This window comes from Pimephales promelas, chromosome 18 (assembly GCF_988280905.1).
Source record: "Pimephales promelas chromosome 18, fPimPro1.hap1.1, whole genome shotgun sequence".
Classification (NCBI taxonomy): Eukaryota; Metazoa; Chordata; class Actinopteri; order Cypriniformes; family Leuciscidae; genus Pimephales; species Pimephales promelas.
The window spans coordinates 17,361,994-17,386,282 of NC_142786.1; the positions used below are offsets into that span (position 1 = coordinate 17,361,994).

A 24,289-nucleotide genomic window follows, 5' to 3' on the forward strand; every position below is an offset into this window, starting at 1 on the left:
GTCAATTCAAAGCAGGTCTTGCTTCAAAGTTAATCCTCAACTGTGGATCGTCGTCTACTGTTTGTGATCCAACGTCACCTCTAGTAAGTGTATTTTCTGATTTTTGAGCAAATAGTCATTTCAGTCGATGTCAGCCAATTCAACAACAAATGCGTCTAAGGTTGTCGTCGTTGTAGGATGTCTGTGTATATAACTTAAACCTTGTTTGTATAGTGTGTAACCACACGTTTAATATATATAAAGATATTGTATTAAAAACTGCATATATGTTCTTGTTCTGTAGGTTAGCCATCTTCTCACATTTGCCACCACAGAAGCACCTGTATGACAATTAATGTAAACATGACGAAACAGGTCCCTCATTATGTAATTTCGGTTGTACGTAGCAAACTTTATCACAGCATGTGTTTGTAGTTTAAAACAATTGCGCCAACGTTAGTGTTTGTATGCGTCTGTGTGTGTGTGTGTTGCACATCCATAATTTCAAAGGGGGCACGATTACAACTCTATAAGTATCAAATAACCATACCGAGATGTCCTGGTCCAATCTCATTTGTGTTTATTCTGCCAGAGTCTCTTCGTCATCTGGGTCTGATCAGAGACTATTTATATATTCTGATTCAAACATGTACGGCTGAATGACATTCAAAACAGCGGGTCTCTCACTCTCAGCCCTTCTGCTTACCGACTGCCATAGGTATGCAAGTGACGCCCTCATCCAATGGCAGGGCGGGGATATGCAGCTCATGTGCATTTAAGGTTGTATACACCAAAACAGCTCTTTTTAAAACAGGCCCCCAAAAATTACATTTTCAAATGGTTATAATAAATTAAATGTGGGGTATTTTGTGCTGAAAAATCACAAATACATTCTGGGGACACCCGAGACCAATATTACATCTTGTAAAAAGAGGCATAACAGGTGCCCATTAAGTAAGGGATAATTGACAACAGGCCGCTGAATTATTAGTAAAATAATGCACACCCGAGGTGGTAATGCGGTCACGACGCGAAGCGGAGTGTGCATTATTTTTTCGGATAATTCAAAGGCCTGCAGTCAATTATTCCGGTTATACTACAGTTACCACACCTCAAAGCATTGTTCAGATGATGCATATCCAAACATTTTACATTTTACGAATTACAGTTGGTTGATGCACACAATTCTACATTGAATAATAATTTGCAAATGAAAAGCTCGGAGAGAGAGCTCGGTCTAGTCTTAAATGAGAAGGATAAAGGAGCCTTGATAAGGTCTCGTTTCATGTCATTAGCAGAAATGGATGCTCCAACTTCTTTTTTCTTTAACCTGGAATATAAGGCAGCTTAACAAAAACAAATGCCAAGTCTTAAACTCCCTGATGGGCGGATAACGTCTAAGACTGTAGAAATGAGAAACCATGCTGTGGAGTTCTATTCAAGGCTTTATGCTGCAGAGAACTGTGAAAGTAGTGACTGTATGACACAGCTTCTTCAAGGTCTTCCTCAACTGGACTCTGGTTCAAAAACTGTCCTGGATGATGGTATAACTTTTAGGGAAGTAACTGCTGCTGTGGGACAACTTAATTCAGGACGATCCCCTGGAATAGATGGACTACCAGCAGACATTTATAAAAGGTTTTGGAACTGCATTGGGCACGATTATTATGATGTTTTATTTAATTGCCTTGGATCAAGAAAAGGCTTTTGATCGTGTGGATCACAACTATCTTTTTAATGTATTGAAGGCTTTTGGTTTTGGCGAAACATTTTTAAATTTGATACAGTTATTATATAATGATGCATCATGTATGGTTAAGATAGGGGGCACTTTGAGTAGGCCAATTCCTAATTTAAGGGGTATTAGGCAAGGCTGTCCATTGTCTGGTCAACTATATAGTTTAGCAATTGAGCCGCTGCTTTTTAGACTTCGAGATAGACTGTCGGGTTTCAATGTGCCTGGTCTTTCTTTAGATGTATCTATCTGCCTATGCTGATGATATTACAGTTTTTGTAAACAATGCTGGAGATATTAATTGTCTATCTGAGGCACTTAGTCTTTATGAGAAAGCTTCATCAGCTAAAGTAAATTGGGCAAAAATTTAAGCTTTTTGGGCTGGCAAAGGGGAGTTTGAGAGTCTCCCAAAGTTACCCAGAGACCTAAAGTGGGGCAGAGAGGGACTTAAATTATTGGGAGTATATTTGGGGTCAAATGATTATCAAAAGAAAAATTGGGAGGGGTTAGTGGAGAAAGTGTGCAGCAAGTTGTCTAAATGGAAATGGTTGATGCCGCAGTTGTCCTATAGGGGGAGGATTTTAGTGACCAATAATTTGGTTGCTTCTACCCTGTGGCATAAAATAACTGTGCTACAGCCGCGTGTGGGACTTATTGAGGAGATTCAAAGGCAACTTGTTGACTTTTTTTGGTCTGGACAACACTGGATTCGTGCTGCTGCTCTATACCTTCCGCTTCAAGAGGGAGGTCAAGGATTGATAGATATCAGAGCAAGAATCATGGCTTTCCGGTTGCAAGCCACTCAGAGACTGTTGTACGACACGGATGCTTCATGGCTAAATACGGCTTGTGCTCTTCTCAGGAGGGTCAGAGGCATGGGATTAGACAAACATCTGTTCCTAATGGAGCTCCAGAATGAGGACCGTGTGAAATTGACTGTGTTTTATAAGTCAGTTCTGGAGGCATGGACAGTGTTTACCATTTCAAGGACACCAAATACACATGCTGGATTATGGCTTTTTGAAGAGCCACTTTTTCTTATTGACTTTTTACCATCAAGACTTGTGTCTGGACCCAGTTTACGTGCATGTTTTACTGCTGCAGGTTGCACAAAGCTGGGACATATTTTGACCAAGAGCTTAGAGGAATTGAGTGAAATGACTGGAGTGAGATCTCTGAGGCTGCTGAAACAAGCTACAACTGGAATTTTAAAGTCTTTGCATGCGGACCATAAGATTTTTATAAATGACGATGTTGCAGCTGATCAATGGAGAAGGGGGGTTCCTTATGTTTTTCCTTCTCTGAATGTGACTATTGCTGTGGGAGAACGGCAAGATGATGAGAATTGTATTTTGTCTTATGAAACCCCCCAGCTTGGAGTTTTTGAGGAAGTGGGGAAAAAGGCACTCTATATCTCCTGTGTGGAGGCATCTAATGCTGGACGCTTGCATGGATTTGCTTCAAATAAATGGACAGATTTTTTTGGAATTCTTTCCTCCCCTAGAGGATGCTGGCGGTCCTTATACAAACGCCCCATTGACAAAAGAATGGGAGACCTTCAATGGAGGATCGTTCATGGCGCGATAGCCACAAACAGATACATGGTGCACATTGATCCTTTGGTAGGGGTGGGCTGTCCCTTCTGTAAAGAGGTTGAAACGGTTTTTCATCTATTTGTACAGTGTGCTCAGCTAAACGATTTGTTTTCATTTTTGTCTCAATGGTTCATTGAAATTGGTGAAGCGCTCTCTTACGGAATGTTTATATATGGTCCAAGGTATACAGAAAAAAAGAAAAGTCAGTTGATTTTACTTAATTTTTTGTGTGGTACTGCAAACCTTGCTATATGGAAATCCAGAAAGAATAAGGTGTTGGGACAGGGTTCTATGGATGTGTTGATGATCTTCAAAGGCTTGGTGGAGGCTCGGCTTACAATAGAGCACGCCTATTATAAAATGGTAAACGGTGTAGAAACATTCATGTACATTTGGGGGATTAATGAGGTCCTTTGAACAGTAGATGATGATGATTTAATGCTTGGTTTTTAAAATGTTTCTCAGTTTAGCATGAATATTGTATTTGTTCTTGTTTGTGAGTTTGTAATATTATTGTGAACACCTTATTGTTTTAAATTAAGGTGTATTTAAATTAAAAAAAATTCTCTCTCTCTCACTCAACACTCAGTCTCTCTCTCTCTCTCTCTCTCTCTCACACACACACACACTCAGTCTCTCTCTCTCTCTCTCACTCAACACTCAGTCTCTCTCTCTTTCACACTCACACACTCTCAGTCTCTCTCTCTCTCTCTTTCACACTCACACACTCTCAGTCTCTCTCTCTCTCTCTCTCTCACACACACACACACACACACACTCTCATTCTCTCTCTCTCTCTCTCTCTCTCTCTCTCTCTGTGTGTGCGCATGCGTGAGCGTCTGAGCTGAGCGAGTGTGGAGTGCGAGAGCGCTGGCCCGCGGGCTGTTGTGTGAGAGTGTGGTGAGTGAATTTGTTTTTCTGTTTTTCTCTTTCCGTTTTTTTGTTTTCTTTTGTTTTCTTTTTGTGTCTGTTTTTGCTTTAGTTTGGGGTAGTTCTGTGTGGTTTTGGGCCGCATGCTGCCGGGCTTTACCGGGGAAAGCATGACGACCCCAGCTACACAGGTGTTGTCCACGCTCACGCGGCGTAATGCGGTGAAAGTGGCGTTTGCGGCGAGTATAGAAGATATTTGTTTGGCGATCGGCGAAGTTGTGGGACATGGATCTATCTTATCCGCATCGAGGATGAATAACGCTACTGTGATTTTTCTTAGTAACGTTGAAAAAGTGAATCAAGCAGTTGAGAGTGGAATTGTGATTGGTGGCGATTTTGTTCAGGTTCTTCCCCTCACATTACCATCAAAGAGGGTCACCTTATCTAACGTCCCCCCCTTTCTCAGTGACCAGATAATAACAGAAGCTTTATCGCGTTATGGAAAATTGGTATCCCCAATAAAGAAAATCCCGATCAGCACGGGCTCTCCCCTGTTGAAACATATCGTGTCTTTCAGGAGATTTGCATACATGATTATTAAGGATGATGAGGAATTGGATCTTTCGCTTAGTTTTAGAGTTGATGATTTTGATTACATCATTTTTGTTACAACTGCGAGGACGAAGTGCTTTGGTTGTGGAAAAGCAGGACATCTGATTCGTAACTGCCCAGAAAAGAAAGCTACGGAGAAAGAGGATACGGTTTCCAATCCAAGTACGAGTGGAGAAACTGGTGGGCCTGTGTTTTCACTGAGTTCAGAGTTGCAGAGTAATATTCATAGTGAGACTGAAGTGGATATTTGTAGGGAGGTAGCTGGAACAAAATCTGTTGTTGGGACAGGTATAGATACAGAAAAAAAAGACCAAACTGATAACGTATCTGCTGTAAAACAATCAAAACATCCTGAGAAAGAAAGTGTAACACAGGTTGAACAGAAGAAGAGTGGGTTTGATTGTGTGGACATGGAAATGGAGGCACAAATAGAAATGTTCAAAGCACCGCTAAAAAGGAAAAAAAAATGATGATAAGTCTCAAAATAAAAAAACTGGAAAGAAAGCTGACTTAGATGGTAGCAATGATGATGAAATTGAAAGTGAAAGTGATTCATCAGATTCCAGTGTGGCGTTGTCTTTGAGTGACTTCTCTGTTCGGAGCTATGATAGTGAAGAGATAAAATTGTTCCTTAAGTCAACGAAGAATAAGAGAGGGGTATGTGTACAAGACTATTTCCCCAATATAACACAGTTTGTTGAGAAAACAAGGAATTTTATGGCTGAAGGATGCTTCACAAATAAAGAAGTTTATCGTTTAAAAAAATTGGTGAGGAACGTAGAGAAACTTAAGGATGATGTATAATAAGTTAAGCTCATTTTCCACATGGAGTGTGGTTTTTTTTGGGTGGGTTTTTCTCCTATTGGCCATGAGTGAAGTTAATCTAGCAACCCTGAATTTAAATGGTGCTAGAGATATTAAAAAAAGAGGAATGTTAAATGTATTAATGAAACAGAAGAATCTTGATATTTTAATGTTACAAGAAACGCATAGTGATGGGGGGAATGCAGCAGACTGGGAAAGAGATTTTGAGGGGTTAACAGTTCTAAGCCATAACACTTCAATAAGTGCAGGAGTTGCAGTGTTATTTTCTAAGAATTTTAGTCCAATTTCTTACATAGTTGATGAAGTTGTGAAAGGAAGATTATTAAAAATCAGGGCTGTTTATGAAAACTATGTTTTGGTTTTTATTTGTATTTATGCTCCAACGATCCCTATGGAGAGATTGCTTTTTCTAGATGTATTAAGTACGACTGTACAAAGTTGCTCAGAGGAGGAATATTTGTTTTTGGGGGGTGATTTTAATTGCACAGAAAGTATGATTGATAGGAACCATGTTGAACCCCATTTACCGTCTCAGAAACGTCTTATTCATTTCATTAAAAAATTTGAAATGTGTGATATTTGGAGACAATTAAATGGAAATGTAAAACAATATACATGGGTTCATATGAGGGAAAACAGGACATCCTTTGCCAGATTGGACAGATTGTATGGGTTTTCACATCAGTTTAATATTTTCAAAAAATGCTCTATAATTCCAATAGGTTTCTCTGATCATAGTATGGTACAATGCAGTTTTATTTTAAGTTCCAGTAAAACGAGCAGTGCCTATTGGCATTTTAATATTTCTTTACTGAGCGATAGTTTTTTTAGAGACTCTTTTAAGTATTTTTGGCAGAATTTTAGAAAATCAAAGTCTAATTTTAGATCAATACAGCAGTGGTGGGACATTGGTAAAGTAAAAATAAGACAATTTTGCCAACAATATACTCGCAATGTCACTATGGAGTTTAAAAAATCTATGGAAATTTTGGAGAATGAATTAAGTGAGTGTCAAAAAATAGCTGAATCAACTGGGACGAGTAATAATTTTGAACTATTTTTCAAAAAGAAAGCTCAGTTAGCGGATCTGCTAGATTACAGAACACAGGGCGCATTGGTCAGATCAAGATTTCAAAATATAAATCATATGGATGCACCGTCAAAATTTTTTTTCTGTTTAGAGAAAAAAAATGGGCAGAAGAGATTGATTAAAGCCTTGCAAGCAGAAGATGGTCAGTTTTTGCTGAACCCCAGCGATATTCGAAAGAGAGCAGTTGGTTTTTACAAAAATCTGTTTAGAAGTGAGTATGAAATGGAGGGTGAGACTGACGGCCCTTTTTTGAGCTCCCTACCAAAGATGTCAGAAGAGGGTAATGTGGCTCCTTTAGGTGCGCTAAGCCTGGGGGAGCTATGTAAGGCCCTGCATGACATGGAATCGGGAAAAGCTCCTGGGATTGACGGCCTCCCAGTTGACTTTTACAAGTCTTTCTGGGCTGAGTTGGGTGCGGACTTGTTACAAGTGATGAGTGTCAGTCTGTCAGAAGGTATGTTGCCGTTGAGCTGCAGAAGGGCAGTGATAACGCTTATACCAAAGAAAGGAGATTTGACTGACATAAGGAACTGGCGCCCTGTATCACTTCTTTGTTGTGATTACAAACTGCTCTCTAAAGTGCTGGCAAACAGATTGGCTGAAGTAATAAGGCAAGTAATACACCCAGATCAGTCCTACTGTATTCCTCGCAGATCCATTTTTGATAACATCTCTTTAGTTCGGGATGCTTTAGAAGTGTCAAAGTTGCTTGATTTGGATTTTGGATTGATCTCACTGGACCAGGAGAAGGCATTTGATAGGGTTGAGCACCCCTATTTGTGGAAAACTCTAGCAGCGTTTGGTTTTAAAAAAGATTTTATTATGATGGTCCAAGTACTCTATAGTGAAATTGAAAGTGTATTGAAGGTTAATGGCGGTTTATGTGCTCCATTTCCGGTTGAAAGAGGTGTAAGGCAAGGGTGCTCTCTTTCTGGAATGTTGTATGCCCTAGCCATTGAGCCTTTATTACAAAAAATAAGGGAAAAAATTGATGGGTTACATTTGCCTAATTGTACAAAAAAGATATGTTTATCTGCTTATGCAGACGATGTAATGGTGTTTGTAAGTGGACAAAAAGATGTGCAAAGTTTATTTGATGTAATTAATGATTTTACTCTCATATCTTCTGCAAAAGTGAATTGGAAGAAATGTGAAACACTCTTGGTTGGAAAATGGAAAGACGGTAATCCAAAAATTCCTCAAGGTTTGGTCTGGGGGAAAGGTGGGTTAAAATATTTGGGAGTTTTTTTAGGTGATGATGCAAATCAACAAAGGAATTGGGAAGGAGTTATTGAAAAAATTAAAGGACGATTAGAAAAATGGAAGTGGCTGCTTCCTAAAATGTCATATAGAGGACGCATTCTTGTCATCAACAACCTGGTCGCGTCTTCACTGTGGCATAAGCTTGCGTGCATTGATCCTCCTCCTCAACTACTTACGAAAATACAAGCGATTCTTGTTGACTTTTTTTGGGACAAATTGCACTGGATTAGACAGAGTGTTCTTTATTTGCCGAAAGAAGAAGGAGGACAAGGCTTGGTCCATTTACAGAGCAGAACTGCTGCTTTTCGCTTACAGTTCCTGCAGAGACTTTTAGACGGTGCATCGGACGTCAGTTGGAGGGCAATGGCCCATGTTGTTTTGCAAAACTTTGGAGGATTCGGACTGGACAAACATCTGTTCTTACTAAACCCTTCAAAAATGGACTTGTCTGTTTTACCACCCTTTTATAAGAGTCTGTTTAAAGTTTGGAGTTTGTTTCACATCCAGAAATCTGAAAATCCTTATTCACTTTACTGGCTTCTTGAAGAGCCTTTAATTCTTGGGTCTCGTTTGGATGTAAATGAAAGTAACAGTTTTTTTAATTGTGGTCTTAAGTTGCAAGAATCAAAAGTGTTTATTTTTAGACAATTGTTGGACATTGCTGGGGAAAACTTGGATAATTCTGTAAAAGTAGCTGAACTTTTAGGCACTAGATCCATTCGATTGGTTGCTCTCTTTTTAGCCAAGTTAAAGTCTACCCTCACAACAGAGGAGAATATAATGGTAAAAGAATATTTTGCTAAAGTAACTGTTCCTAATGAAAATGATTTTTTCCCTTGTTTGATGCTTTCACCAAAACTGGATGGTTTTAGAGGTTTTCCATTTAAAACTTGGGACTCCCAGTGGTTGGATGTAATATCTACTAAAGGGAAAATATTGTATGGAGCTTGTGTGATGGGTTTTAATAAGAATAATTTGGCAAATAAACCTGATACACCGTGGAGGAATTTTTTTGCCTTAAAGGAAAATGTAAAACCAGAATGGAGAGTTCTATATAAACCGCCATTAGCAAAAAAGGTTGGGGATTTGCAATGGAGAATTCTTCATGGTATTTTAGCTGTTAATTCATTTGTTTCTGTGTTAAATGTGGAAGTTAACGATGTCTGTCCTTTTTGTTTGCAAAGAGAAACAATTTTCCATGCATTTGTACAATGTACAAGATTGAAATCGTTGTTTGATTTTTTAGAAAAATGTTTTTGTGGTTTTGATGAAGCATTTAATGAAATTGTATTTATTTTGGGTTTTAAGTATAGTCAAAAAAAGAAATATATTTGTCAGTTATTGAATTTTATGATTGGTCAAGCAAAAATGGCAGTATATATTAGTAGAAGGGATAAAGTTGAACAGAAACCTGATCAAAACATCATTGAGACTTTTTTAACATTGGTGAAATCAAGAGTAATGATTGATTATGTGTATTATAAAACTATGGATAATTTGGTTACTTTTGAGAAGATTTGGTGTTGTAAGGGAGTGTGTTGTGTCATTTTTGAGGATAAATTAATTTTTTTTTCCTTAATTTGTTTTTTTGTGGTTTAGTTTGTTAATTTGTTGTCATTAAGGTGATTGTAAAATAAAGTTCTTTTTCAAATTCAATTCTCTCTCTCTCTCTCTCTCTCTCACACACACACACACACACACTCTCATTCTCTCTCTCTCTCTCTCTCTCTCTCTCTCACACACACTCTCACACACACACACACACACACACACACACACGTCCTCCTCTTATCCCTCTCTCGCCTCAGAGGTGCCGGATCACGGAGTGCTCCACAGGCTTTCCCATCTAAAGCAGCAGAATAATCCTCTGAAGATATTGAAATGTCAATCCCTCTCTGCTGACCCTCCCATCTCCCTCAGAGACACACACACACACACACGCACACACACTTCACATACACACAACCCCTAGACCATCACACAAAACTTAAATTAAACAACCTTTATTTTTTTTATTTTTTAGACCAGTTTTACAAATGAGGACGTCCCTTAGGGAAGTTTTTTGGAGATTTTGTCACTTCTGGGTACAAATTTATCCCCAAAATATAGTTAAGAAGGTAAACACACACACCTACACAAACGCATGCACACATCAGGGCTTTGTCTCAGTGTTCTGGTGTATCAGAGCAGATCGTGTCCAAACCCACTTTTCGGTTCTCATCCATGGCTGATTCATAACTCATATTCACGCCCTCATATGTCAGATCCACAGTATTAAACAGAGTATGAGGATATGAGAGAATATAAAGATGTGAATGAAGCAGTTACACATTCATGCAGCCGATGGAGATTTTAATCGACCACACAAATATGTGACTCATCCATGGTGACAAGAAGCCTTTACAATTACACACACACACACACACACAAGGGTTGGAAAGACGTCAGCGATATTTCTGTTTATAAATTCACATTGATTCAGCCTGAACAGATGCCTTGTTAAAATGAATCTGTAGCACAACTCAGTTTGCAGACGCACACACACACACACACACACACACACACACACACACACACAATGCACCCAATGTTGAAGCATGTTGGAGGTCAGGCTGGTTCGACCTTATTTATTACAGTATTTCCTGTATTTATAACATGGTCCATAAACGATATGTCCGACATACACTTCATGGAAGTTTTATTGCTTGTACCTTCAGGGTAAGTGTGTGTGTGTGAGCTGTCATATGAGCCAGTGTTTGTCTCTCCCTGAACCGTGACGAGCTCCACGAGAACAGAGGGCATGATGTGTGATATAAACCAGCCTGTGACTTTCATGAACACTGCACACGCGAGTCAGGGCGAACCCACACTAAACCTGTTCTCCTTACACTGCTCTCGTCCCCGCAGACGCAAACACTACAGAGGACCGATGATGTTTCCCCATCTTAATCTTCAGTGTGTGTGTTGCTGTTTGAGGATGAAGAAGCTCCAGTTCTTCTCTATATCAGTGTCAGCGTTCCTGAACTCCTGAAACGCCTCCATTCAGTTCAGTTCAAGTTCAATACCTTTATTTGTCCCCTCAGTGGGGCAATTGATTTCACAGCATAGGAGCACAAACTTACAGACATAAATACACATAGTATAATAAATAAAAAAACACATAGTATAATAAAATAACATAAATGCAAAGGAGTGTTTAAATCTGGTTGTTTTGACAAATGGGAGTCTGAGCAATGAACCTGATGGTAAAAACTGAAACTGTTGATGTAAAGGATGAGAACTGTCAGTCAAGATGGAGTTTGCTTTCTTAAACAGTTGTTTTTTGAAAAGATCCATTAGGTTTCTTGTGGACACCCAATAATTTTACTGCTAATACTAACAACCTTGTTCAGTAAGTTCCTCTCCTTTACCCTCAAGGATTCAAACCAACAAACAAAGGAGAACGTAATAGTAGACTCAATAAAAGAACGATAAAACAAAGTCATCAAAGTAGAGTCAACCTGAAATTTAGATAATTTTCTAAGACAAAAAAGACGCTGCTGGCTTTTCTTGTAAATTGAGTCAGTATTTTTCTTAAATGTCAATTTATTGTCGAGAAAAGTGCCTAAATATTTATAAGACTGTACCAATTCGACTGTCTGACCATCAATCACTGTGATGTCAGGGGAAGGCTGAACACGTCTAAAATCAATGCACATGTCCTTTGTCTTTAAAACATTTAATGATAAAAAAGGATTCCTGACACCATTTTAAAAAATAATCAATCACCGGACCATGCAAAGTTTCAGTACTATGTAAAAGGCTCACTATAACTGTGTCGTCCGCAAATTTCAATATATGACGGTTTTCAAAAATGCTACGACAATCGTTTGTGTACAAAATGTACAACAAAGGAGAGAGAACGCACCCTTGTGGTGAGCCAGTAGATGTTACAGATAGATCTGAAAGTTGGCCATTTACTCTGACTCTTTGTGTTCTGCCTATAAGAAAGTCCAAAATCCAACCAACAATGCAACCCTCCAGACCAAAGTTATCCCTTAGTCTCTGGATTAGTAGATGAGGCTGAATAGTATTGAAGGCTGATGAGAAATCAACAAACATTAAGCGATTACTTGGAGTATCAAGGTGCTTGTAGATACAATTTAACAAAGTTATGGTGGCATCCTGAACCCCTCTGTTAGGCCTGTACGCGAACTGCAGGGGGTCGATCAGGTGTTCAGTAGTTTTCAACAGTTCAGCTTTGATCAGTTTTTCCAGTGACTTCATAACTAATGCAACGCTATGGGCCTAAATTCATTCAATGATTTGGGATGTTTAGATTTGCCAACAGGGACTATAATAGACTGTTTTCACAGATTAGGCACCTTCTAGGACAAAGATAAATTAAAAATATATTTAAAAATCGGGCCTATTGTAGTTTTGAGTTTCTTCCAGGAACACATCACAGTATTCATTATTATCATTCATCATTGGGGGGGGGGGGGGGGGGGATTTCCCAAACACACTCAAAACGCTCGGCCAATCACAATCGAGCGGCAACCTTCCCGTCTCTCTCTTGAATTCGACATTGAGTGCGTTAGACTGCAGTTCCTCCACTGGCCACTAGAGGTGCTGCAGAAGAGACTCAATCCCATAGACCCGCATGTTAAAATGCCCGACTTTACAGCAGAAATAAATGTTTACACTCTGAATATCCAAAAATGCTCTTAAACTTTACAGTCTATGATCACAACACACTGCTCCAGCCAACCAATCAGAGCACAGTGTGCTTTCAGAAGGACGGGCTTCATAGAGACAGGACGTAAACAGAGCGTTACTGACAGACTGGGAAGAGAGGAGCCACAACAATGGAGAATATGAGGAGAATAATCAACATTCAAACAGGAAAACGTGTTCTAGTAGAGCCTGAAACATCATCACGACCTCAGGGCTGTTAACCTTTCTCTGAGAGTAAGCACGGTTCACATCGGACAGCATTGGCTCGCATCCGGAGTGGGGTTTAAGAGCACAGGTTGAGGAGGAGTTCACCCTGACCAAACGGATTGCCAGTGTTGGAGGAGGAGTGTTTGAGCCGGCGTTATCGGGACACCGCAGGCGCTGACGGAGGAACGCATGAAAGCAGGAGCAGCTTCGCTTCCTTTCTTCACAAACCACAGGGATCTACACAGATTATTACACTCTTGTGAACATTTGTGTTTGTGTGTGTGACGGGTTTAACCTCCTGAATTCAGTTTATCATTCGCATATGGAGAGGGGAAGCTGTTTAAATAAGCCAATTACGTTATATGTAATTCAGAAAGTCACACTGACTTGGGTTTTTCTCAAATCAAACTCAACACTTCAACACATTATGATATTTACATTATATTTCATCATTTAGCAGACGCTTTTATCCAAAGTGACTTATAGCAATAGAAACATTAGCAATAAACCAGAACATTACATCACAATATCAGTGATTCTAACAGAGATATTACTTTATCTTGAAAAATAGAGAAAAAATGTTTTTCATATATATTAAATAAGCATGTTCTAATAGCTATTTTTTGATAATCCATATAGATTTATAAAATATAGAACCTTTAATTGGATATTGCTCTCTTTTATATGGAGCTTGACACTAATATCGGTTCTTATCTGGTTTCTTGTCTTGACTCTTGATTTTTACATTGGACACAGTAAAACAGGGAGAATTAAAAAAAAAGTAAAGTTGTGAAACCCATATGACATTTTTATACGGAACATAAAATACGATTTTTCAACACTGATAATAATCATAAATTAGATCCTCATATTAGAGTGATTTGGGAAGGATCATGTGACACTGAAGACTGGAGTAATGATGATAAATTCAGCTTTGATCACAGGAATATTACACTTTACTATATATTCACATAGAGAACAGATGATTTACACTGGAATAATATTTCATTGTTTTACTGTATTTATGATCAAATAAATGAGCAGAAGAGACGTATATACATATATAGACTTATAGATATTTAGTTGCATATATTCTGTATTCTCAGTGGCAAATTGATTTGCTTTTGGCAGATGTGGATAAAAGTTAATTTGGATTGGACCTGAAGGGGAAAAGGAGAAACTCGACCACTGAAGCTGTGAAAGACAAAAAAAGTCTTTTTTTTTTGGCTGAGAAAAAGGAAAGAGCGTCACATAATGAACAACGCAGGAGTCGAGTGCCGAATAAACGCTCTGCAATTTACTTATAGTGGAAAGAAAAATCTGAGTGTGCAGAAGTCTTGATGAAAGAGACGTGATGCACTAATAAACATGCGGATCACTGGGGGAGTGTGTGTGTGTGTGTGTGTGTGGCGACCCATCAGCACACGCTCCATTTTTAGTGCTGACCAATTACAAAATGAAGTTGTATAAGAGCAACATCTGGAGTCAAGCAGGGCTCAGTGAACAGCTGGTGTGTGTGTGTGTGTCAGTTCCAAAGAGTTCACCTGCACTCTCTCACACACACGTACAAACACATATAGTTATTATGTAAACGCCCAGTACACACTTCGTGTTAGACCTTCACCTTTGACATCATATGCCTCTATGATTATAATAATCATAATTCATCACATTTCCATGGAAGGGGGAATCTCCTCAAGCGTGTTATATTTAACAGCAGTTATTTCTGCTATACGCACCATTCTTCCCTTTATGCACATGTAAGTGGATTGAATCAGTGGCCACAAAAAATTAAAAAAAAATAAAAATGGTATGCTGACTGTAATCATTTCTCCAGGTCTCAAATAGAGGTTTATAATAATAATAGTTCTAATGAAAGCCTGAACCCTGAGTGGTCAATGTCATTCCCGAGAACTGTTTAATCCCACACAGAACAGAAGGACATCCGTGACACGAGGAAGCGATTAGAACTGAGAATAAGCTGCTTTATCCCAACCTCGTCTGACTCAGAACAGGGACTATTCCACTCGAATCAGAAGAGATGAGAACAACACTAGCGGTCTTAAAGCTGTCCTCACACGCACTCGCCACAGAGAGAATCCACATGTGCGACACAGAACTATTGCGATGTGAGATCTGGTTGATCTGCATGAACGAGTGTGAATGTGTCCACAGCTTCTCTCACAGGTTACCCTCACGCAACAGTAAACCTCGACTCACTTTATTTGCTTCGCATGTCGGTCAGAAACTCTTCTCAAAGACGACACTCGGCATATTGCATGACTTTATAACACAATTGCAACTTTATAAATCACACAATTCTGACTTTATAACACGTACATAACTGTGACTTTACATCACAGATTCTGACTTTATAATGCTGTACCTGGCAGGCTGGTGGACACGTGGACCTTTCTGTCTTTAAGTGTGTGTGTGTGAGTGCTGTACCTGGCAGGCTGGTGGACACGTTGACGTGTGTGTGAAGTGTGTCTTGAAGTGTGTTGTGAGTGCTGTACCTGGCAGGCTGGTGGACACGTTGACCTGTGTGTAGAAGCGTTTGTTGGGCAGGAGCTCGGAGACGCCGTTGCGAGCCTCGACGCTGAAGGAGTAGTTGGAGTTGGGCAGCAGGTTCACGAGGGTCACAGTTCTCTCGGTCAGGCCACTCTGCTGCGGGACGAAGCCCACGCTGGGTCCACACGCCTCACACTGGACCCTCGGGGCCCTCGGGGGCCCCACACACCGACGGCAGCCCACGCTGTAGCTCAGGTCCCCGCGGCCCCCAGAGTCACTGGGCCCGGCCCAGTCCAGCACCAGCGTCGACTGCTTCAGTGTGAAGACCAGGTCCCGAGGGGGGGACGGGGGGCCTAAGGGAGGGAGAGAGAGAGAGAGACTCCATTTGGCATGAAGGTCTTTTTCTTCAATTAATTAAGTGTGGCATTGGAGGAAAAACATATGACATCATCAAATCAATGTACACAAACAACAAATTTGCAGTTAAAATTGATAGCAAACACACAGAAGTCCTCCCTCAGAGTCGTGGAGTGAGACAGGGCTGCAGCTTAAGTCCCACATTGTTCAACATCTATATAAATGAGCTAGCGAGAGCTAGGGATGGGTATCGTTAAGGTTTTATCGGTTACTACTCTTACCGATACCGCTTATCGATCCGGTACTTTAACGGTATTCTTATCGGTTCTTTTTGGTGTTTTTTTTTTTTTTTTTAGAATTAAGAACATAATTAAACTCTATATTTTTAAATGTAAAATAGAAAAAGCAAAACGAAGAAAAATATATTTTTGTTATGCAGCAATGTGCAGGCTTTTTTGTTTTATATACAAAAAGGACACATAAGAAAAAAAACCAAGTAAAAACACAAGAATAAAATCAATCAAAGATACAAATTATATACAAAAGTGCTTTAATTTCAGGAAGGTGTACTAACATATCTTTTCAGGTAATTGTTTGTTGTCTGAAAAGAAATCTAATTTAGTAATCAAATATAAAATAGCACTGTATAGTTTATCATAGATAGATTAATGCTTATTAAATCTAAAGTTACTTATTCAAAAGCTGTGAGTGATTTTCTCTGCCTTTTGTTGTTTGATTTGCATTAATGGCTGAATCGTCAGCAGGTTTAGGCTATTAGACTGCTGCCCCTGCCACCGAGAGCAAATCTAATCGGTAACCGGTAACTGAAGCACCATCAATTTCTCCCTATTATTTACGTCCATTTAAGACATAATTGTGTTTAAGTGAATAAACTGTGTTTAAGCGAATCTCAGAGCTGGTCATTTTGACATTTGTATGTATATTTGATAGTTAAGGAGGACACACGAAGCCCAAAGTATAGGCTACTTTTCTTGTCTCGTTGCAGTCCGTTTCGGAGCGCGCACCGCCTTGTGAACAGCGTCTCTGCGCAGGCTTTTGTGTTTTTAATAGCCATTTTTTGATCTTGCAACAGTAGAAGACAGCATTTTGCAACAATCGCCGATCGTGCTGATTCTGACGGTACGTTTGGGTACAGCGCTCCGCAGTGCTGTGAAGTAAAGGAAGTTAAGCTGGACAGATCATGTGTCTTGTTTTTTAACGGTTTTATCTCAAATATCTTCTTTTTATAATCTTTGGAAGCCGAAATACAAAATATATTAGAATAATATCCCAGATCTAAAGTGTAACCACGTCGAATGTTTAGTTCTGTCCTCATTGTCACTCATTAAGCAGGGCTGTCGTGTTGCGCGTGCTGTGGCTTTGCGTGAGAGATCGCTCTCTCTCTCTTCTCTCTCTCTCTCTGCTGAACTGCGAATTTCAACTTGCATCACAGACAAATGGTTTAATTAAAATATAGTTTATATATAGAAAAGGCTGGCGATATAAACAAGTTCAAGATAACGTCTTTATAGGAATGATAAATAATTTCTCCAGTACCGACAGCAGAACCGATAACGTCTGAGCTTATCGATACAGCGGTCTTTCAAAATTCAGCACCGGGGCCCGTTTAATACCGGGTTTCGGTACCCATCCCTAGCGAGAGCTCTGGATCAGTCTGCAGCACCTGGCCTTACTCTACTGGACACTGAAGTCAGATGCCTTCTGTTTGCTGATGATCTGGTGCTGCTGTTTCCCACTAAAGAGGGTCTACAGCAGCATCTAGACCTCCTGCACAACTTCTGTCAGTCATGGGCCCTGGCAGTTAACCCCAAAAAGACTAAAATTATGATTTTCCCAAAAAGACCCAGCCGCCAAGACCAACATCATAGTTTTAAATTGGACAACATGCTCATCGAACACACCCAGGACTACACTTACCTTGGCATAGATATTAGCAACACAGGAAATTTTAAAAAAGCTGTCAACAACTTGAGAGACAAGGCACGGAGAGCTTTTTATGCTATCAAGAGAAATATCCAAATTGACATCCCAATCAGAATCTGGCTAAAAATAATCAAAACCATAATAGAGCCCATTTTTGCTGTACGGGTGTGAAGTCTGGGGTCCACTCACAGACCAAGAGTTCACTAAATGGGACAAACACCCAATAGAGACTCTGCAGACCGAGCTGTGCAAAATCTTGCTACATGTTCAGCGCAAAACCCCAAATAATGCCTGTAGAGCAGAATTAGGATTATACCCTTTTATAATTACCATTCAAAAAAGAGCCATTAAATTCCATGCCCACTTAAAAAATAGCGATGAACAGACCCTCCATCACAAAGCCCTGACCCACTGAACCAGAGAAGAACGCCTTAGGCCGATTGGTCTTAGAGCTCACGTCACAAACGGACAGTAAAAACATAGTAACCCCAAACCAAATAACTAAAACACAAAAAGAAAAATACTTCAAACATTGGACAGACGCAACAGCCAGACAGAGTAAACTGGAATGCTATTTGGCCCTAAACAGAACGTATGAAATGGCAGGATACCTGAGTACAGTGAGCGACCCAAAACTGAGGAAAGTCCTGAGCACGTACAGACTCAGTGAACACAGTCTGAGCATCGAGACAGGCAGACACAGGCAGACCTGGCTGCCGAAGGAAGAGCGACTGTGCCCTCACTGCACAGAGAACCAAGTGGAGACAGAGCTTCACTTTTTGACATCCTGCCCCAAATATGCAAACATTAGAAACACTTTCTATCCCCTTTTCACAACCTACCAGAAAGACTTCCATCAGAAATGTAATATGGATAAACTCCCACTCCTGCTAGGAGAAAGCCCAGCGAGCTCTAACCTGGCTGCCAGATACGTGAGGTCCTGTCACGAAGAAAGAGCCTCCAGCAGGACAGAGACTACAAACTACATGCCTAGAGACACTGTGTAAATATTAGTACTGAACTTTTTATTGCAATGTTTATCTCCACGTAAAAAAAACTAAACAAAAAAAACTTTACTTTATTTTTATAACTATTTACTTATTTATATTCTATAGTGTTATGAATGCTTTGGCAATGTAAAGATTTATTTAACCATGCCAATAAAGCTATTTGAATCTTGAAATCTTGAGAGAGAGAGAGAGAGAGAGAGAGAGAGAGAGAGAGAGAGAGAGAGAACAAATGAAGAACTTGTTGAGCTCCATTACAATAAAAATACTGATAATAATTCAATACCAGCAAATATTTAGAGATTAGGTGAAAAAAGAGATTGTAATGTATACAATTACAATGCTGCTTAAATGTATATCTAATGAGTGTAATCAAGGTATTAATCAATATTTGTCCTTCTAAATACCACATGAGTTGAATGACTTCTCTAGGCTTATGAGATTTTATTTTTTATAGACGTTAACAATGTGATTCCTGAAATGTTCTCTAATGTGTGTATAACTGTCTGAGAGTGGACTGAGGGTCTGACCCACGCTATGAGTACAGTAACGGCTCGCAGAAGTCAAACATGCACTCGTTTTGTTTGAGAAAGGTCTTCAGCGTGTTAAAATATCTATAAATATATCTGTTCTTTTAGGTGAAATTCTTTATTAGGTGAAAGAAAGATATTGTATCCTACAAGCAGCAAGATGCATTGATGCCTGTCACAAAAAGATCTGCATTGAAACAATTGTCATGCCAATAAAGCACATTTTGAATTGATTAGTGCGCAATAAATGATGCTTGTTGAGAAAAAAAATAGTGAAATGTTCATTACCACAAAAAAAGGAACTCTAATTAACATGACGATAATTACCACTCAATGAACTTTTAATAATTTAACCCAATTAGATACAACTGGGTGAAGCTTAACGGAGCTGGAAGCTTAGAGAGAGAGAGAGAGAGAGAGAGAGAGAGAGAGAGAGAGAGAGAGAGAGAGAGAGAGAGAGAGAGAGAGAGAGAGAGAGAGAGAGAGAGAGAGAGAGAGAGAGAGAGAGAGAGAGAGACATTTTGACATTTAAAAATCCCTTTATTAATTCAATTAACATTTGGGATTTCAATTCTAAAACAATTCAACATATGTTTTCTTCATGTACACATTAGAAAATGTTGAGATTAAAACTTCCATTCACACAAAAAATTATTAACACCCCAGAGATGGAAAAAACCACTGAACATTATGTGTGAGGCTGTAATAAGCATACTCTACCATTAACCTTTTTTTTTTTACAAAACACTTTGTCAATAAAATAGGATCAGTACACCCACTTCCTTCAATTTTGTTTTTTCTAGAACACCAAATTGCCAACTTCACCATTCCATAAAGAAAATTAAGGATGATTACTCTCTTTTTGTTATCTACTGTGCACTTTGGCCCATAAATGAACAATGAAAAATTAAACAAACCCATAAGCTTCAGACTCCAAACCTTCACTAACTGCATCAAGTTTTCCAGGCGATAACATTCCATAAACGTGTGAAACACAGTTTCTGATACATTACAAAAAGGGCAACCCTCCCCAACTAAAGGATCCAGTCGTGCTATGTGTCTGTTTGTGGCTAAAATTCCAGGTACAATTCTCCACTGCAAATCTCCCACTCTCTTTTCACAGGGTTTTTTGTACAGGGTCCGCCAACTACCACTCGGGAAAGAGCCTGACCCCAACACTAAAGTCCATTTGCTTCCTATTTGATCCTTAAGGTCTTTATAGTTCAATGTTTTGACACATGCTGTATATAAAGTTATTTTTGATAATCCATTGAACAACCCCATTTCTGGAGTATTCAAATGTAGCAATTTAACAGGATCTTCCACTTGATCATCTTTTTTCATCAAAAAGTCAAATTCCGGAAAAGTAAAAGGCTCTGTATCATTTGCACAAGTCTCTTTAAGAAATTCTTTGATTGAATCCAGAAGTGCAGCTTCTAGGTCTTCTAGCAGTCGGTTGACAAGACGCACAGACCTGAAACCAACTTTTTGGGCTAATTCTTCAGCTTCAATCCACCCATTTCCTTTTCTGAGATTCCGAAACATGGATATTCCAGCAGAAATCAAATTTGACCTTATGGTCTCAGAGTTCAGGATCTCGACAGGAAAAAGAGAATTAAAAAATAAAGATTCGTTAAATAGCCACAGACCTGGTTTTGACCACTCTCTTGAAACAGAAAACAATTGCCATAAGTCCAACAAATTGATGTAAAAGGGGTTAAAGGATTAGTTCACTTTTGAAAAAACTTTTGCTGATAATTTACTCACCCCCATGTCATCCAAGATGTCCATGTCTTTCTTTCCTCAGTCGAAAAGAAATTAAGGTTTTTGATGAAAACATTCCAGGATTTTTCTCCTTATAATGGACTTCCATGGAAACCAGGTCCAACCGAGGTCCAAACGACAGTTAATAACAGTTTCAGATGCAGCTTCAAATGTCTTTAAACGACACCAGACGATGAATAAGGGTCTTATCATGCGAAACGATCGGTTATTTCAAAGCTTTTTCCAAAAATGTAACTTTTCTAAGGACAAATGCTAGCCTTGTAATATCCTGCGAGGCGCGTTTGCAATGTCACGTAATACGTAATTACGTTCAAAAGGTCACGGGCGACGTAGCCAGAAGTACAGAATCAAAATCGCCCGACATCGTTGTTTTACCTTTTAATTCCTTTTTTGTAAACGGCGTTTGGGTTAGTTTCCACGTTCAACCTATGCGTTCAACTTGTAAACACTCTGACTCTGTACTTCCGGCTACGTCGCCCGTGACCTTTTGAACGTAATTACATATTACGTGACGTTGCAAACGCGCCTCACAGAATGGAGAAAGGCTAGCATTTGTCCTTAGAAAAGTTACATTTTTGGAATAAGTTGGACCTGGTTCCCATGGAAGTCCATTATAAGGAGAAAAATCCTGGAATGTTTTCATCAAAAACCTTAATTTCTTTTCGACTGAGGAAAGAAAGACATGGACATCTTGGATGACATGGGGGTGAGTAAATTATCAGCAAAAGTTTTTTCAAAAGTGAACTAATCCTTTAAGTCCACCAAGAGAAGTTCTCTTTAAGGTCATGTTGAATAGCTGTTTATCTAGACCCATCCGTCCAGCCTTGCGTAAGATAGCACACACGTTAGTTCCATCCATCCATGATGCTGGTGATATAGTAGGCGCTGAACAGCCTGCAGTCGGAAAGCTGCCACTCTAGCTCGAATATCGATCAGTCCCTGTCCCCCCTCTTGAACAGGAAGATAGAGGACAGCAGCTCTCAGCCAATGCTGGCCAGACCAGAAAAAGTTAACAAGTCTCTTTTGAATTTCCTGGATTAACGTCACTGGTGGATCCACAACCATCAATTTATGCCAAAGCATTGAGGCAATGAGATTGTTGGCAATCAGTACTCTCCCCCTAAAAGATAGCTGGGGAAGCAACCATTTCCAGCTAGACAACCTCGCACAGACCTTCTCCACTAAACCCTCCCAGTTTTTCTTTCTATATTCCTCTTGACCAATATACACTCCTAGATATTTCAAACATAGTGTACCCCACTGAATATTATTAGGGAGCTTGGGCAAAGTCATATTAAAGTTTCCAGTAGAACCATACCACACAGCTTCTGTTTTATCCCAGTTAAGCCTAGCAGATGAAGCTCTTTCATAAGTGTCTAAAGCCCCCTTTAAATTTTGTACATCCTCCTGTTGTTGAATAATTACGGTAATATCATCTGCGTATGCAGATAATATAATAGACTCTTTTCTTAAACTGCCATTTACAGCTAATCCTTTTAGTTTACGTCTAAGCATGCATAAAAGGGGTTCAATCGCCAGACTGTACAGTTGGCCAGACATTGGATAACCTTGTCTGATTCCTTTTTGTAGATAAACTGGTACACTTAACCCACCTCCTATTTTTATCATGCTCACGGAACCTTTATACAACAATTTTATCCGCGCTATTTAGTCATCACCAAAACCAAAACACTTTAAAACATGAAACAAATACAAATGATCCACCCGATCAAAAGCTTTTTCCTGGTCTAATGATATTAGACCTGTACTGACATTATACATTTTTACATATTCTAAAATATCTCTCATTAAAAACAAATTATCATAAATACATCTTTTTGGAACACAATACGATTGATCTTCATGAACCAAAGAACTTAAAACCGTCTTAAGGCGATTTGCAATTGATTTAGACAGTATCTTATAGTCAGAGTTTAGAACAGCAACATGCCTCCAGTTTTTAAGTAAACACAAATCTCCTTTCTTTGGAAGAAGAGAAAGGACTGCCCTTTGACAACTTTTAGGCAGTTCCTTCAATTTATAGCTCTCTTCAAGAACATTGAAGAAGTCCTGACCAATTATTCCCCAAAGGGATTTGTAGAATTCTGCAGTAAGTCCATCAAGGCCTGGTAGGACCAGTTGAGAGTTGTTTTACTGCATCAGTTACTTCTTCAAACGTAATGCTGGAGTCTAGAAAAAGTCTTTCATCATCTTTCAAAATTGGTAGATCTTTAAACAGTTCACAGGTTGTGTTCAAATCGATGTCTTCTTTGGCAAATAAATTAGAATAAAAATCAACAGCAGTTCTTCTCATCATTAAAGGATCTGAAGTAATTTGTCCATCAGGTCTTTGTAAACAATGCATATAATTATTATTAACAACCTTCTTTTCCAAATTAAAGAAATATTTTGTAGGTGCATCTATATCATTAATGGAAATAAACCTTGCTTTTACAAGTGCTGATTTCACCTTTTCATGTAAAATACTTCTTAATTCATGTTTTTTTTAGATAACACATTTTCCTGGACTCCTCTGTCATTCTCATCAATCAAAAACATACAATGCAGAAATGTCATCTTCTAATTTATACATTTTCCTTTTTAAACTATTCCAAGCTTGTGATGAATATTGTTGGCAGAAAAGCTTAATTTGAACTTTCCCCACCTCCCACCATTGAAGAAGGTTTTCATAATTACTCTTTTGTTCTGTCCAGTATTTCCAAAAATAGTTAAATTTTTCATGGAAATCAAGATTCTCTAGTAGACTATTATTAAATCTCCAATACGAGTAATGAGGGGTTGTTTGTGTTACAATATTTTTTAAAGAAACTAAGTGATGATCTGAAAAAGAGCTTGGACTTATACATGTCTCTTCTATTTTACTGCACATTGTTTTCTTAACATAAAATCTATCTAAACGTGCTGCACTAATTCTATTTTCTGTCTCTTTAATCCATGTATATTGTTTAACTGCTTTATTTCTCTCTCTCCAAATATCAATAAGTGCAAATTGTGTGATAATCTCACTTAAAGAAACTGCTGATAAAAAATGAGGTTCTTCTCCATTTCTATCATAAGTAAAATCCAAAATACAATTCCAATCCCCTCCAATTACCAAAAAATCTTCATTCATAAAAGAGGAAACTACATCTTTAATTTTAAGAAAAAAAAAAACAATCCTCTCTTTAACTGTTGTAGGAGCATAAACATTTATTAACCCAAAAACTCGATTTTTTATTTCTACTCTAAGAGCAAGTAGGCAC

The 24,289-nt window shown here is 38.9% G+C and overlaps 1 protein-coding gene across 1 annotated transcript in view; it reads right to left on the reverse strand.

Annotated features, from left to right (window-relative positions):
• Positions 1-24,289, reverse strand: part of epha10 (EPH receptor A10) — a 238,340-nt gene that overhangs the window by 64,487 nt on the left and 149,564 nt on the right. The window contains exon 5 of the mRNA XM_039654266.2: positions 15,409-15,756. Within this exon, the coding sequence (XP_039510200.2) occupies positions 15,409-15,756 (348 nt within the window). The remainder of the gene's footprint in view (positions 1-15,408; positions 15,757-24,289) is intronic.